At 39.2% G+C, this 15,888-nt stretch overlaps 1 protein-coding gene across 2 annotated transcripts; it reads right to left on the minus strand.

The window, feature by feature from the left end:
- Positions 1-1,550: 1,550 nt before the first annotated feature.
- LOC140063941 (dual specificity protein phosphatase 8-like) lies at positions 1,551-14,529 on the minus strand. Of its 2 annotated transcripts, none has more exons than XM_072110235.1 (7): positions 14,320-14,529; positions 10,639-10,858; positions 9,416-9,545; positions 7,275-7,441; positions 5,255-5,414; positions 4,875-4,998; positions 1,551-4,594 (listed from the first exon to the last, which is right to left on the minus strand). In XM_072110235.1, the coding sequence occupies exons 2-7, from the start codon at positions 10,846-10,848 to the stop codon at positions 3,817-3,819; spliced, it is 1,569 nt and encodes a 522-aa protein (XP_071966336.1). In that variant the 5' UTR covers positions 10,849-10,858; positions 14,320-14,529; the 3' UTR covers positions 1,551-3,816. The 2 variants fall into 2 exon arrangements, with proteins under 2 accessions (XP_071966336.1, XP_071966337.1); XM_072110236.1 differs by lacking the exon at positions 14,320-14,529 and adding an exon at positions 13,442-13,586.
- Positions 14,530-15,888: the final 1,359 nt, after the last annotated feature.

A 15,888-nucleotide genomic window follows, 5' to 3' on the forward strand; every position in this document is an offset into this window, starting at 1 on the left:
ATGGACAGATAAGATCACATGACCCTCCTTCTGCAGCCATTTTATGGACAGAAATGTCTGACTGAGGGAGGTAAAAGACAGGAGGCTTCACTGTATATATATCAAGAAAGCAGAAAAGAACTTTTAATAGATGTATATAAAATGTATACACCTTTAAGTATTATGGTCTTAATATCCAAGTAAGAAAAGGTTACACAGTGCCTCTGCCACCTGAGATTCTGAGTTGACAACCAGACCACTGGGGAATGGTCTCTGTTGTATGCGGTCTTATTATTGGAGCTGCAGTCATTATATGTTGTATGGTTATAAGTCAGCAACTTGACCTTTACATATACCTGTAGTGTGCCAGTTAATCAAATATAAGCAAATCTACACATTCAATATGGGCTTAAATGGCAGCTGTCATTGGTCAAACCTTCTGGCCTCTTGATATCCAGGAGGCCGTTTCACGCATGTGTCTAGTGTGTCCTGAAGTACTCTTGTACTTGCATTGGACTAGGACTCATTTTATTAAAATGTTTTTTTGCACACTCACACTCTCAATGTGCATGAAACTCACAGAATGCTCTACTTTTGCAAGTCTAGTGTATTGTGTTTTTCACCAGTCCATTGCCATAGAAAAGATAGGGACTGATTTGACAAGCTATGTAGCGCTGCGTAATCTGTGAGCGCTATATAAATAAAGGAATTCATTTATTATCAGTCTTTTACATAACATTGTAAAAACTGCTCAAAGAACGCAAGTGAAACACTGAACAAACTGACTGAAAACTGGGTGAAATCTGAAGGAAAATGGCAGCTTCTCTCCAAACCCTGCTCAAACTCGAAGAAAACTGCCACCAAAGGATCTAACTCTAAAGGCCCCATTTACATGAGCATCACAGTGTGCACATATATTATTTACAACCAGATACCTAACAGTCTGGTTTGTGGAAGTCTAGTTACAGTATAAGCCTTGTTTTTAGCATATTAGGAATTATTTAGGCATGCATAGTCCTTATACAGGTCAAGACTGCAAAGTAAGCCTAAAGTCTCCTTCCAGGGATTGCCAGTTTTTTTTTTTTTTTGGAAGGCTACTTTAACAGTCTACCTCAGTTACCTGAAATGTATAGGTTATTACTTATGTTCTGACCGCACACAGTGAATTGCTACAAGTTCCCATTTGGTACAACCACTGCCTCCCTTTCAATTCATACATTTTTGTGTAGTAGTGAATCCCCAATTAATTACCTGAAATTATTAAATCTCAGGAAAGTTGGACTCTGCTCAGTATGTACTGCATATGGACTTAAACCATATTTTAATGTTTTCCTTCTAATAATATGACATCACTCCCGCCTCAACTAGAAACAAGTGTGGAGCAGAACAATATTACAATAACTCAAATGAGCGTGAAGCCACCAGATCAGCACCAGCTCATCTCCCATCTGCTGATCCCTGTTGGTCGGGCAGGCACTTGAAGCCAACAACAGCTGTGACCCAGATTTACTTTCCTCTGCCAAACATAGCCTGATGTTTATTAGCAACCCAGTAAACACACAACACAGAAATAAAAAGATTCACATCTTTATTATAATCATCAACCAGAGAAGCGCTAGGGAGCAATGCATTCAACTGCGAGAACCTCCGAACCATTGTGTACCTGCACAAGAACAAAGAAATCTTCTCATTCATCAACCTAAGATCACACTCCAGTATGTGGACATCAGTGCTGGTCGTGGAGAATGAGAGCAGAATATGGGGATAAAAGTCCTAAGTGGCATCCCCTTCTGTAAAGCAAAATACACGTCTGCCCCAAACACATCAAGTTACAGTGAATTAGAGTTCTTTGGCCATTGCTTTAATTAAGAGATGGTTAGTCTTAAAGCACAAACCCAAATCTTCAAAGAATAATGAAATATAAATATTATAAAAAACAGTGAGACACAGATATATGCAAATAATACAAAATACCAACTACAATCTACAGAGAACTCGGACCTTTCACCCAGGATCATACTTGCTATCAAGTGTCTATAAAGAGTCGGAGAATTGAAGATAGTATAAACTTAGATTTCAAGATCATACAGAGGTCTCCAACTGACAATTGCCAATAGGACAACCCATTCCCACAGACATGAACACATCAAAATGCTGCAAGTGCAAACATATCTGTTAGAATTCTTCCATTCTGTTAGATTTTCTTGACATGGTGCAATTTTGGCTGCTTTGTTATTTGGCTTATTCCCTTTTTTATGGGAAACTAAAAATTATAAATTGCACTTACATCTAAAGGAACACTCTGCACACATCATGAGACAGGAGTTGTCTTTAGTGTTCTTCAAATCCCTGTGTCATGCTCCAATCTCTATAGCTACAACATAATAACGGGTTCCGTTAAGCCACAGATTCCTAAAAGCCCGTCTGACTTTTACCAAGTTCAGGAATAGGAGTTTTTACAGCCTTTAGCGAATCGGCAAAGCTTAGATCACTCACACACACATAACTATATACATAACAATAGATAGAGAGGCAATATGGGCTTGACTGATTTTAGGGACATTTATAAAACAATTTAATGAAAAATCCAAAAGTCAACTGAGAAGCGACTAGATTACCAAACCCTTTGTATTCCTAAAGAGCCATAAAGAAACAGGATATGTGCATACACCAGAGAGACAGTGTAAGGTGTGGAAATTACCATAAGCATTTAAATTTACTACCTTTGGGTGCACTACCCCAACCTGCCTGTAGAAGTATGTAACTGACTATGTACTGACAGAGGTCAGTTTTAAAGGTTTCCCAAAAGGAGTCAATGCCACATGTATTTGCCTGATCTTCCTAAATTAACCCATTCCTCTTGCAGGTCACATAGTCAAAGGGTACAGTCAATAACAAGACTAGCGGCTTCAATGATTATTAACATAAGCAAGAAGAAAATAAACCACATGTATAAATAAATAATGAAAAAAAACAACAAATAAAATAAGCTTTGTACCACCACTTATAATAAAAGGACAACCTTTCGGTCCTTGAATCCTGAGAGGTGGGTAACGTCTTAGGGTGAGATACAGATCAGCACGCCCCAACCATGCTAGGGAACAATTAAATAAATTTCACAGCAATAAACAAAAGAGAACTGAGGTATTAGGGCAGTAAAGTATTGTCACAGACACTGCTTGGCTTCTAGGGCCTACATCCATGTAAGACCTAGAAGAATAGAAAATATAAATATATCTTAGAACTACCCTCAATACCTTTCTACATTACACCAAGGGTGAAATTGCATGGACCATTCTGTGCAAATCCATTAATTTGGACGGGTAGACCAAGCGGGAGAAAGAGTTCATAGCAGGATGGCCACAACACACCACGAAATACCCTAACAATAGGGTGAAGCACGAGGTATATTGGGTACACAACGCATTCACCACCTCTTGGTTTCTAAAGTCTCCATTCAGCGGAGCTACTCCAGCCAATAAAGGAAGGCCAAAAAGCAGCAATGAACGCTGCCACTTCGGGTCAGTATAGAGAATTGCACACAACAGAGCTGATAAAAGTAACGCCAGGCCTTTGGTACATAGTGACTTTCTTAATTACTGAACCTAAAGGTCTGCTCTTTGCTTGAAAAATAGTTCAATTTGTTCATTCAATATGAAGAAACATTTGAAACAAGTTTTTTTCAGCATGCTACTCAGGCCTGTAGGGGATCTTAGCATGCAGAAAAGAAAGGTTCGTAGCAGAAAACCAACAGCAATTTCTACAAAGTTCTGTGCATTTAATAGATCCCACAGAGTTCTTTCTCCACATCATCCATTAAGATGATAAACTTGTTCCTCACAGAGGAACTGGAGAGATTGTCCTCACCCTTGATCCAACTTCCAAAGTCTTCTCCTTGAGAAATGTTTGGCCTTTGCAGTTGGGAATGTTTAAAGTGAATGGACGAGGAGGTCCTTCATCTAGGGTCTTTGCGTTTGATCGACGCTTTTTTAAGTTTTCCGGGGCATCCCTTTGTTCACAGATTCCCTTTGGTCTCACTTTGTGGTTTAGATTTTGCTGTGCTTCTTCCTCCTCAGAATAGAAATAGAGGAAATTAAGTCCAAAGCCTAAAAAGCGATCCCACAGTCCCATAGGCTTGGAAGAGACCGATTGGGAAGGAACAAGCTGAGAAGGCTGATAAAAGTTTTTGTGCGATTCTGCAGATGAAGATGACAAAGGCGTGTATACAGATTTTATGTCCAAAGAGAAAGAACGCTTTAGGCTACTAATTTCACGACGTTGGTCCGATGAGATCCCCATGGTGGTGAACCTGCCCGCCAGGGTTGACTCCGACTCATCCTTTGCACAGTTACTGTCCAATTTGGTGGCATCAATGGCCACTTCTATTTCATGGGACACAGAGTTGAGATTGTGATTGCTTTGGCAAATTTGTTCAGAGTTTGCCTGCTTCTCAGGACATGGCTGTTCTGAGCACTCTCTGCCACTAGGGTTGTCTGGATGAACTTGCTGGTCTGGATGCGATTGCCGGGAATTGACAAGACTCATCTCATATTCAAGAAGTTGTCCAAGAAAGTTGAAGTTGGGGGAAATTGTGGGTCTCTTTTCTTTAACAAACCTGTTATAGCAAGAAGATTATATGGTTACTATAAAGGAAAAAGTCTGGTTAGTTGTATGGCACTTTTGATAAAAAGTGAATTACAATGTTGAATCATGCATTACAAGGAGGAATAGCAAAGAAACAACATCACAGTTTTAAAAGGGGAACCATAAAGTATTAACCAGACATTTTGGAAGGGCAGATGTTAATTGCATAGGTTGGCTCCAGTCACTATATTCTCAATTAATAAACTGTGCACTTGCAAACCATTTATCTTGGTTATCATGGTTTTAACTACCTGTAGGCATCATCCAGTGAAAGCCCCATTGACCTCATGATGTAAGCAATGGCGACAGCTGCAGAGCGGGAGATGCCAGCCAGGCAATGCACCAAAACTTTCCCATTTACCAGCTCCACTTTTCCTATAAAATTACAAAAGACATTGCAAATCAATATAAAAATACTGGATAAGGAAACTTTTTTAGATTTTTATATGAAATTCGCCTATTACCCCCTGGTGAATATATAAATTGAAGGAGTTAGTTGACTTGAACCTCTGACAAGGCCATCTATTCATTTAAAGTGAAAGTTCACTTGGCTTCAAGATTTTGGGGGACACTGAATGAGTCAGCAGATTTATAAAAGATGTATAATAGAAATGGCAGAAAGGAAAGATACCTATGAACTCAACAGCTGCACTGAGCCAGGGCAGGATCTTCTCACAGTAGCTGTCATTGATGGGGATGCGTAGAAAATGGTTATCAGAGATGAAGACAGGCTTTGGACAGCTGTAGCTGACGTTCAGCACATGCGTGATGCCATTCTGATTAATCACCTCCTATAAAAAGGACATTAAGCAGCACAATGAGATGACTGAACACGAGAAACCAATTCATAGAAAAAAAATCCCCACGAGTCACACAAATGATTGCTTTAAGAAAGAATAGAGACCCTTGTTGCAGACTTGCCATGTTGGCAGCTCTCTCATATTACAGATTCTCCTTAAATAGCAAAGCCTCGCTGTATGTGCAGCCTAACAAATGGCACATACATTGTGTGTAGAAGAGGTTTAAATGGCCTCATATGAAATGTGGCACATATACATATAACTGAAGAAAAGGGAAAATCTATTTTTATGCAACTTGTGGATGCTATAAGCTGTCAGAGGCAACCATGTCTTCAAGAGTGAATAAGCTTTATCAACTTTAAATGATAGGTCATTTCTCCTCTCACATTGGTTGTGGATGGACTAATTGGCTGTTCTGATATGGCTCATTGAAGTTACTGCAGAAAGGTAGTTGAAAACAACCATCATGTTTGACTTGGAAAAACAAATTCTAGAAGACTGCCGTATGTAGAAATATGACTCATCCTGCTTGTACAAATCCCAGAGAGACTGTCCCTTCCACAGCCTGAAGGCTTCTCATAAGATGCAAATGTTACAGGGAACATTCTACAGTCAAGAGTCAATCTCTAGAGATCTAGAAAATGGATGCCTCATTGCATCATACAGCTGAAATACCCTATACCACAAGAAGAACGTCCATTGGATGGTGGCAAGAGAAATGACACATAATTTAGGGATAATTCAGCCTCTGCCTATTTTCAGTTCACAGACATACAATGCCTGGTCAGTACAGGTCACAAATCATGGCCATGGTATTTCAGGAAAGGAATGAAAGGCTGCACTTAAATCTGCTGCAGTGGGTTCTGCTGGAGGAATGTTATGTAGACATACAGCAGAGTCATTACCTATACATTAAGTTCAATGCAGAGGCTGTACAGTGCTGACACTGTGCTTTGCAAGGTTGAACCTGCTTTCATTCAAGGTTATTATTCTGCAAGAGGAAACCTGCTCCTCTAGCAATTCATACAAATCATATAATGACAGTGTCTGGTATAGGACTCAAAAGAATCTACAGACACATATGGTGCTTGATAATCAGAGTTGACACACTAATTAAATAAATAGATAAATATCACAATTTATAAAGATACATGTCTACCCGCTACACACAGGACTATTTTTGCTCTACATGTAATGCATTTGGCCATACAACACAAAACATCTACAATTCAAGCTAAACTTGAGAAATTATGTTGGTTCAGCAACAATAAAAAATTCCATTCTCAACAGGTCAGGGTAAGTCTTCTGCTGGTGCCTAGGGCGGTACAGTGTAGCCATTGTATGGTTGGTAACAGGAATAAAGATACATACACATTGGGATTAATTGACACATCTGCTATTATCTTCCAGCACTGGTCATTTTCAATTCTTTTAACAACTTCCATTTGATTCCATTGGTATTACTTCCACTTCCGTTATCTGAGCAGAAAGTTGCAGCTTTATTTCACCCCCCCCCCTCCTCCCATCTCAAGTAAAGGAATCCTAATGAAAGTGGTGCAAATGAACACCAAGGGAGGCCATTAAAAGTCCATTGATACCAATAGACATTTTAACAGATATGTTAGTCTACCCATCACCCAAGATCACAGCCATAGGCAGCAAAATAATGGATAATTTTATTTTGTAAAATTTTATAATACACAAATTATGGCCCAATGCAGGCTACACATATAAGTGCACAGTCTTAAGACTTAAAACTTTTGCACCCACTGAACACAAAAAGTTAAACTCATTCGACATCAGAAGAGGAAGTGACTTGTAATATGACCTGTGTATGTTTATGGTTCATACCTGATCCATGACATCATTCTGGGAGCCCAGGTAAAGGTGTGGCAGGATACGGGTTACAGACACTGTTGATGTGGACAGGCAAGGCTGCGATATACTTGTGTGCAGAATATTTGAGGTGCGGCCTTCACACAGGTTTGGGAATTGTGAAGAGAATTCTGCAAACCCTCCTGGAGAAGAAAACAAAGTTAACGTAAATTCCCAAATATATGTATATACACACACACACACACACACACATCACCTGCCATTGGAGAGTGATTTTTTATAGTTACATAAAGATGTACTGAGCTATATTTTTCTCCTCCTCACTATTTTTGGCAAGTTACCTAATTTGGTGTGGAGTAGATGATGGGATCACGGCATATGCCATTTAAAGCAGGATGACACAATGATAATACAGTGTTTCTTTCGGGTGAGATGATTTGTGAGTGTGAGAAAATTTGATTCTGCTCGGCACTCAAAGCTGGTCTAATGCCAATTCTTAATGTACCACTGCAAATCCAAGTTAGGCCAATTGCCAGGTTGAGGTTAGTAAAGTACTTTACTTTTGATAGAGGATAAATTTGTATTGCATAAATTGGCATGATTTTGGTTCATAAAATGTTAAAACTACTACTTTCATAGAATGACAGTTAAGTAAGACATATGGATCGAAAACATTACATAACATTTTTTTCAATGCAAGATTAATCTATAGTTATGAGATAACCCTCTGTAAATAAAGCAAACACCTGCCACTGATTACTACGGCTTCAGAACCTGTAATACTAGGCCAGTGATGGCAAACCTTTTAGACACCGAGCGCCCAAACTACAATCAAAACCTGCATACTTTTCGCAGTGTCAATGCGACAATTTAAGTAGTAACTTATTACTCCCTGCTCTTTCACAGGTTTAAATTGTATAGGCATCAGAGGGCACCAATACAGTAGAAAGAAGGAGAAGAAGTTTGGATTATCAATGTAGCTTCCTTCTAGGGTCCCCGGCTGCCTGGGACTGCAAGAAGCCTTGAGTCCTGTTTGGCAAGGGTGACAATATGGAGGGCTCCGAGTGCCACCTCTGGCACCCGTGCCATAGCCTAGGACAGTGGTGGCGGACCTATCTGCTAGTGTCATAATTGCAAGTATCAAAGAGTAATATTACACATTCCCTATTCAAATAAATAGCCAACAATGCAACACACAGACTAGCCATGTTTACCAGAACAGGAGCTACTTTTACTTAGATGCCACTAGTTAAAGAACCTCCTACGATATGACCGGTAGGATATATGTATGGGGTACTCTTCAGGTTACCAACTCAAGTAGAACATAATTTTTTTTTTTTTTTTCAACCAGAATTTGTCTTCAACTAGCTCCTGGAAGTGAATGAATTCCATCGCTGCCTGCTAACTTCGTCCTAACAGCAAAGACTCACTGGGGTTTTTTCTCTAGGGTAATGACCTCACACATGGATCATGTACAATTTCTTGAAATCCAGTACGTGTGCTCTTAAAATATGAGATCACTCGGAAATAGATAAAATTAGTCAATAGGGCAATTTTGGTCTGAATGGAATTATAAAAAAAAAAAAAAAAAAAAAATCAATGGCACGATCCCATTCTCTGGATGCATTTTAGCTCATCTTACACTCAGCTTCACCGCCATTGAGAAATGTAATATTACCACACTGACATCAGCGTATTCTTTTAAACTGGTTTGTGCTGAAGCTCCATTCAGTAGATTCAGTAGCATTTAAAAAAAAAATTTGTTCAAACTATTTTTTTAATACAATTCTGGTGTAGAGGTCTCTAGTGATTTCCTTATGGAGGAACGTCTAAAGGCAAACCCTTTATATGTGCATTATAAGGTTGTATGTATGTTGCAAAGTTGAGACAAACATTGCAGAATCCCCGATGAAACATGGAGACAAAGAATGCTCCCGACTCTGGCAAACCCAGTGTCTCCAAGCATTACGTGTGTGGCCATTTATTCAAGTGGCCAGCAATAATACTCCATTCTTCTGCAATGGCCACACTACAGTATGATCAAACCAGGAGCACGCCAGAGGCACTGGTAAAGATCATAGGGTTCAGAAGGTGTTAAATTTGGGTGCATTTGGACTTTTGTGTATTCACAACACAATGGATTAGGTTTCTCTTACCTTCCAAAAGGGATACCGAGCTGTATTTTTTCTCCAGTTTTCCAACCACCAATGAGACAAAATGGCCGGCAGACAGCTCCTGATTCCCTTGGTCATATACAACTACTTGCTTCTCAAATGAAGGATCAATCTGTCATAATAAAATAGGAAACCATTGTCAAGTGTGTAGAAAACCCAAATCCTTGAAGAAAACAGATACATTGCATAGATTCTATGCCCACTTTGTAAACCTCAAGGTATCTACAAGAAAAGTCAGCTCTTAAATTATGGATGTTGTGGTCAACAGAATGACGGAGGAAGTTACTTTGATAAGCCAACTGTTCTGCAGGAGTCTGAAAAGTTGGGGCACCATCCTATGTGGGAACTATGATGTCTTGTACTAGGTTGTCACACAGTACTTTTTGCCATATACACATAGTAAATACTTCAAGACATCAGTTTTCAGTTTTAGACAACCTTTATCTAATGTTTATAATAGCTTATAAAGAGGGTGGATTGAACTTTGACCTAGCAAATCTGCTGTCCCATCTAAATAGACCAAAACGCAATTTAGAGTACAGACGGTCCCCTACTTAAGAACACTCGACTTACATACGACCCCTAGTTACAAACGGATCTCTGGATATTGCTAATTTATTGTACTTTAGTCCTAGGCTACAGTGATCAGCTGTAACTTAGTGTTAATATTGATTCTTATGACAACCCAACATTTTTAAAATCCAATTGTCACAGAGACCAAAAAAGTTCTGGCTGGGATTACAATGATAAAATATACAGTTCCGACTTACATACAAATTCAACTTAAGAACAAACCTACAGACCCTATCTTGTATGTAACCCAGGGACTGCCTGTATTTTGAAACATTTTTTCTTGGTAAATTTTTCCATAATTTTGCTTCTTATAGACCTGCACGCAGTTACTCAACATGAGTTTCTCATTTATTCTTATGCAGGCTTGCATTTTGTAAGTCAATAAAGACGACCAGTCAGCTCTCAAGCACAAGGTTTCCTGTTGCCCATGTCTGTCTGCAGCAATATTGACCCTGGCTAGCCTATATTTAGGACTGGATGATTCATATTAATTTAAAAGTAACATGGAGTCAGAAGGGATATCACATAACAAGCATCCTGATTATTTTGGAGGAATGTCGATAGTAACGAGATACATGATACACTGAGCTCAGCTCTCTAACAGTGAAGTCTGATTTTCTTTTACAACCAACCTTGGGGTGCGGTAGGACAAGAAGTTCCTTTAGGAGGCGTTTTCGGGCCAGCTTGGAGCCACACAGGTTTACGGATCCCACCACATGGAGATTGTTGTATTCACTGAAGGAGCGGCAGTCAATCACCAGAACCCCTTCACTGTCCTCCCTCAATATGCCAGCCAGTTTTTGGGCTTGTATTGCTTGGGGAGGTTTCCTCTCTCCACCCATTTTAATCAGTCTAAAAATGTAAAAAACATATGGAATGAGATTATATGTACATAAAATACAAAGATTTCAGCATTCAGCATCAGTTTGTACTAAAAAACTTTGAAGGCAACATAAATTGTCATATTAGCTACAAAATATGTTGTGGGTCTTCTAATAACACTGCATGAAAATTCCTGATAAATATTATATGACACAGCTGTATTCACTTAATGATTATAACTATAACCAAAGATTGACCCTCCATGATGTCACATGCGGACTGTGCCGTTTCTGCAACTTCACCTATTCTCTAAGGTTTCTACAAGACAATTTAGCAAGCAAGAATTCTAGAACAGAGACATTTCAATTCATTGCCATTCAGTTTCCCTATGCCCTGACAAAAAAAAAAAAAAACGCAGACGGACAGATTAGAAATCCAGAGATAAGGATGTACCATGCCCCAAGCATAAATGAAAAATTATTAGACAACCAGAACATACTTTCAGCATTACATCATGGGTGTATTTTAGTTCAGGATATTCTGCACCTCTCAGCTAGTTTAGACAGGTACAAGAATGCTTACATGAAAAACCTGATTTATGTAAACACCTGACTCCAAAAACAAGCACCAACAATAAATCTTGATAAAATTTCTTCACATGACTAAAGAGCAATGTAAAAGGAGCAGAGGTTACCGTCTATATGACATTTAGATTTTTTTTTTTCTTCCGTTTAACTTTATTTGGTAGGAAACATGTTTTATATTTCAACTTATACCCATTTAAGTTTATGAATTTTGGTACATTTTGCTACTTTAATCACCAGCAAGGCAAAGTCAGAACATGAAACACGTTGGAAAATGAAAAAAGAAGAGTCATTCATTACATATTAAGATCGCTGCCAAGTGATGCGATTTGGGAATTTCAAATGTTGCATGTGGTTTTTCTAGAACACATAATAAAACATTCTGTTTTCAGGGTTTGAGCTTTTTTTCTCTCAGTGACCTTCATGTGACTCATTGAGACATTTTGGATCTATTTAGGATCGAAAACATGCAAGTGAACTTAACATTGTCTTTCACCAGGTATAGTAAAAATAGATATTAAATGGAGTTAACATTTTTTCTTCATTTCCATTTTCAGTAAGAAAAAAAAAAGTAACTTCCACAAATTACACACATTCTTATGTAGATTTAATGATGGTGCAAATATTTCTTTGATTGAAAAAAAATAACTGAAGACATACAATATGCACACATATAATGGGTTTTAGTAAGGTAGCATGCTATAAAGCAGCCAGGCATTGTGCGATGGATGGGGCCTACAATGAAAGTAGGAAGATTAATATTTTATAAGTGAAATTCTCTCTCCTCACTCAGTGGCTTCAGCAGGAAGAGTAATGAAAGCTGAGTGTACAATATCACAATCCTGACAGGGACTTCCCCTGATGGGTTTTTTTTTCCTTTACAGTTAAACCCGATGGGAACGAGAATTTATTTTTTTACGTATGTAAGATCTTTAAAATATTTCCTTCAAATAAATAAAACTTTTTTATTTTATACATCCTTTTTGTCATAGGTATTTATAGGTTAAAGCGTGATCCCGAGTATGTCTGGGCTTTTCATACATGCGCAGAATGCGTTTGTGTACGTGATCACCTTCTCTTCATTCTACTTGTGTTTGGTGATCACAGTAATGAAAAGCTATTTTCTATTGTGTGATTATACAGTTGGCTATAGATAACCGACTGCCCAGCAACAGCCTTCTTTGGTCTGGTCATTAGGTCACTTATGAGACTTCTGGCTGCAGATGAGGTCATGGTGTAAGAGGAACATGTTATCTGTGATGTAATGAGATACCAGAGAGATGACTTATTGCTGTAAATATAATTCCCTGGAGCAGGGAAAGATCAACAACCTGCAAGTAATATAGTGACCACAGAAGTCATAATACAGAATATCCATATTACACAATACCACTATAATGTATGGCTGTTCTGATATTCCCCCATTACTACTGCTCTGTTATCAGTCTTGTCACTTATGAAAAGGAAATTAGCAAAGATGAATATTCATTGAAGCCAAAACCTTTCAATTCTATTCTACATTCTAAAAGTGATGGGGATATCACAATAAATGTAATTTAATCTTAAACCTTCTTTTGTTTTATTTAATTTCTTGTTTAATACATTGTATCAATGTTTCATTTTTCCATCCACTCATTTTGCCTTCAATGTGGTCCTTTCCTTTGTTCCCCCATTTCCTAAATGAGATGTGCTACACCTCACTACCTTGTGTACAATAACCATGCAGACAGGAATTTGGGGCATATTAATATACCAGGAAATAGAACAGTAACTAAAAATAAATAATATTTCCAAGTTTTATGTAGTATGTTTATGTATTGCTTATGTATGTATATAAATATATATTTTTTTTTTTTGCCTCAAAATATTGCATGTTCTATATAAAATAATTATTCCCCTTAATCCCCAGAACAGGCGCATCATCACTAGCATTTATCTCTGCTGGTAAACAAACACATTTTGTACCTGCCCTGGGATACCAGAAAATGTCCTTTGTCCACACTACAGAAAAAAAAATAGAATATTTTACCTTCAAAGTTAGCACAGCCTCCATGTTTGTGACATCCCAAAGGCAGGTAGGAGATTTTAGAATTCCCTCTATATCCCATTCATTTTTGGATTCCCTGCAATTTCCTGACAATCCATGAGCTATGCATTATTTGATCCGCTCTGCAATGCGTTCCTGGCCTTACTACAGCAATATGGGGCAGAAGCCAATATAGCGGAAAACACACACAGACAACAGCTACGCATTACGGCACATTCATGGCATTTTTTCCTTTTTTTTTCTCTACTTCCAGTAATGAGAATGAAATGGAATTCCAACATATCTGTCATACACAGGAAATAGGGATGTGGGAAGCAGTTTCCAAATATGCAGAAAATGTTGCAAGTAGAAAGGAGATGATGGCTGCAGATAGAAAGCTGCTGCATGGTGCAAAGAGAATTATAGATGAATATCCAACTCTGATCAATGCATCTGACAATGTGGGCAGGACTGGATCCCAACAGCTGCTGGGAAGGGATTACCTCTGCCTTTCCCAGAGAAATCTGACCAGCTGGTGTGGGAAAAGCCAGCACAAGTCACAGCCATCCCAAGGTCTAGTTTATGGTGTAGCAATTTACCATTTGTCTTTGCACATAGATTAACCTGCAGTCCTATGTAAAATCACACTGGTACGAGCTTGGCTCTGCTACATCTGCAATGCCCAGAAGCTGCACCTGTCATCATAGGTCTGTGCACAGCACAATATATGCCTGCGCCATGAATAAAGACAACACTATAGAATATGATGGAGCCTGCAGCTGCTCCATGTTCCCTGGTACTGTGCAGCAAGAGGATGCAAGACAGAAAATAGGGATTTCTACAATAATAAAAATAGGAAGAAAGAAAAGCAAACACCTTACCTTTGTCAATAGCTCTGGAGGCTTCCCACAAAGAGCAATGCAGCAGCCGGTGATGGCGGCAGTACCTGCAGGGGATGGACGGATGGACGCAGCAGCCGCAGCACAGCCAGGAGGTAGCAGTGTGTCCCAGGTGCTCTGTACTATATTGTTATGGTGACTGGAGCCAGCACAGAGGATGAGGTAATGTGCAGGGAGAGGGAGGAGGGGGGCAGGGGGAGGGTTAAAAATAACTCAGGTTGATGTCATCTCCAGCCAATCAGATCGCATGTCAGGCCCCAGCTGTGATGTCACCTCTTAGCCTGATTAAAACAATCCCTTGGTGGATTTTCCACTGACACACACAGCATTAACCCTTTCACGCCTGCATTCCTGAAACACAGACAAAAGCACTCGATTTTATCCCTCCCAGAAAAGAGAAGACACTGAGAATAATGTACACATTTTATACCATTCACTCGTCCATCTACAAATGTATACAATAAGCTAATATTCTGTAAATTGCACTTTTATCTCCCTCCTTTTTTTGTAGATTGTAAGCTCTTCGAGCAAGGTCATCGTTTCTTTTGACTATTTTAAATATGTATCTAAGTAATGTCTAATTTTATCCATAATTTGTATAGAAAAAGTGTGCAGTATAAATAATTTATATTAATTACTTTTTTTTATATTATTGATTAGGGAGTAATTTTTACTATTCTGACTGCAATACTATTATTATCATCATAAATGTTATTATAATTAGAATTAATCAATAGATGAAAACGAGAAAAACTACAAAGACACGTGGTGTTTTTGTTGTATTTTTTTCATAGTGTTTTTGCTTCCTTGCAAAATGCTTCAGTTTTGCATCTTGGCTTTTTAAATGGGATTTTGGATAAAATGTCTTTAACTTGCGTTTTCACCCTTGCATTTTTTAGGTCTGTGTTTGTGAGGTGCTTCTTCATTGCCCTTTTCAGGGCGCGTTCACACGTTGCGTTTTGGTCGCGTTTTCATTGCGTTTGAAACGCATTAGAACAGCTGATGAGAGGTAATTTGCCTAACTACATTACCATTTACGTTTGTTAACGCAATGTTAACGCATGCGTTAACTAAACACATACGTTAACGCGCTGTTAACGCATGAGTTAACATCGCGTTTATGATGCGTTTTGTAAAGGGAAATGTTAACAGTGATATACCGTATTTTTCGCCTTATAAGGCGCACCGGACTATAAGGCGCATTAGTCCGATGCGCCTTATATATGTAATAATTCCATATATAAGGCGCATCTGACTATAAGGCGCGGGGTCCGGGGGCGTGGCGGAGGTCCGGGGGCGTGGCGGAGGTCCGGGGGCGTGGCGGAGACCCGACGGGACGCGACGCCGAGACGCGACGCAGAGACGCGACGGGGAACGCGGCGGGGAAGGTGAGCGGGGAAGGTGAAGGGGAGGTGGAGGATGGCAGCGGACCATACTTACATAGGTCCCCGCTACCGGAGACAGCAGATCTCCAGCGGGAACTGCAGACCACGCGGCAGAAGTTGGTCATGGGGACCTATGTAAGTATGGTCCGCTGCCCTGTGCCCTGTG

Source organism: Engystomops pustulosus, chromosome 6, assembly GCF_040894005.1.
Source record: "Engystomops pustulosus chromosome 6, aEngPut4.maternal, whole genome shotgun sequence".
Lineage (NCBI taxonomy): Eukaryota > Metazoa > Chordata > Amphibia > Anura > Leptodactylidae > Engystomops > Engystomops pustulosus.

What these genes read in the sequence shown, in the direction of transcription:
- LOC140063941 (XM_072110235.1), bottom strand. Translation starts at nt 10,848, where the DNA reads ATGGGTGGAGAGAGGAAACCTCCCCAAGCAATACAAGCCCAAAAACTG. An exon ending in TTGTCCTACCGCACCCCAAG is followed by an intron (nt 9,546 to 10,638) that starts GTTGGTTGTAAA and finishes TTATTATGACAG; the next exon opens with ATTGATCCTTCATTTGAGAA. An exon ending in TCACTGGATGATGCCTACAG is followed by an intron (nt 4,595 to 4,874) that starts GTAGTTAAAACC and finishes TTGCTATAACAG; the next exon opens with GTTTGTTAAAGAAAAGAGAC.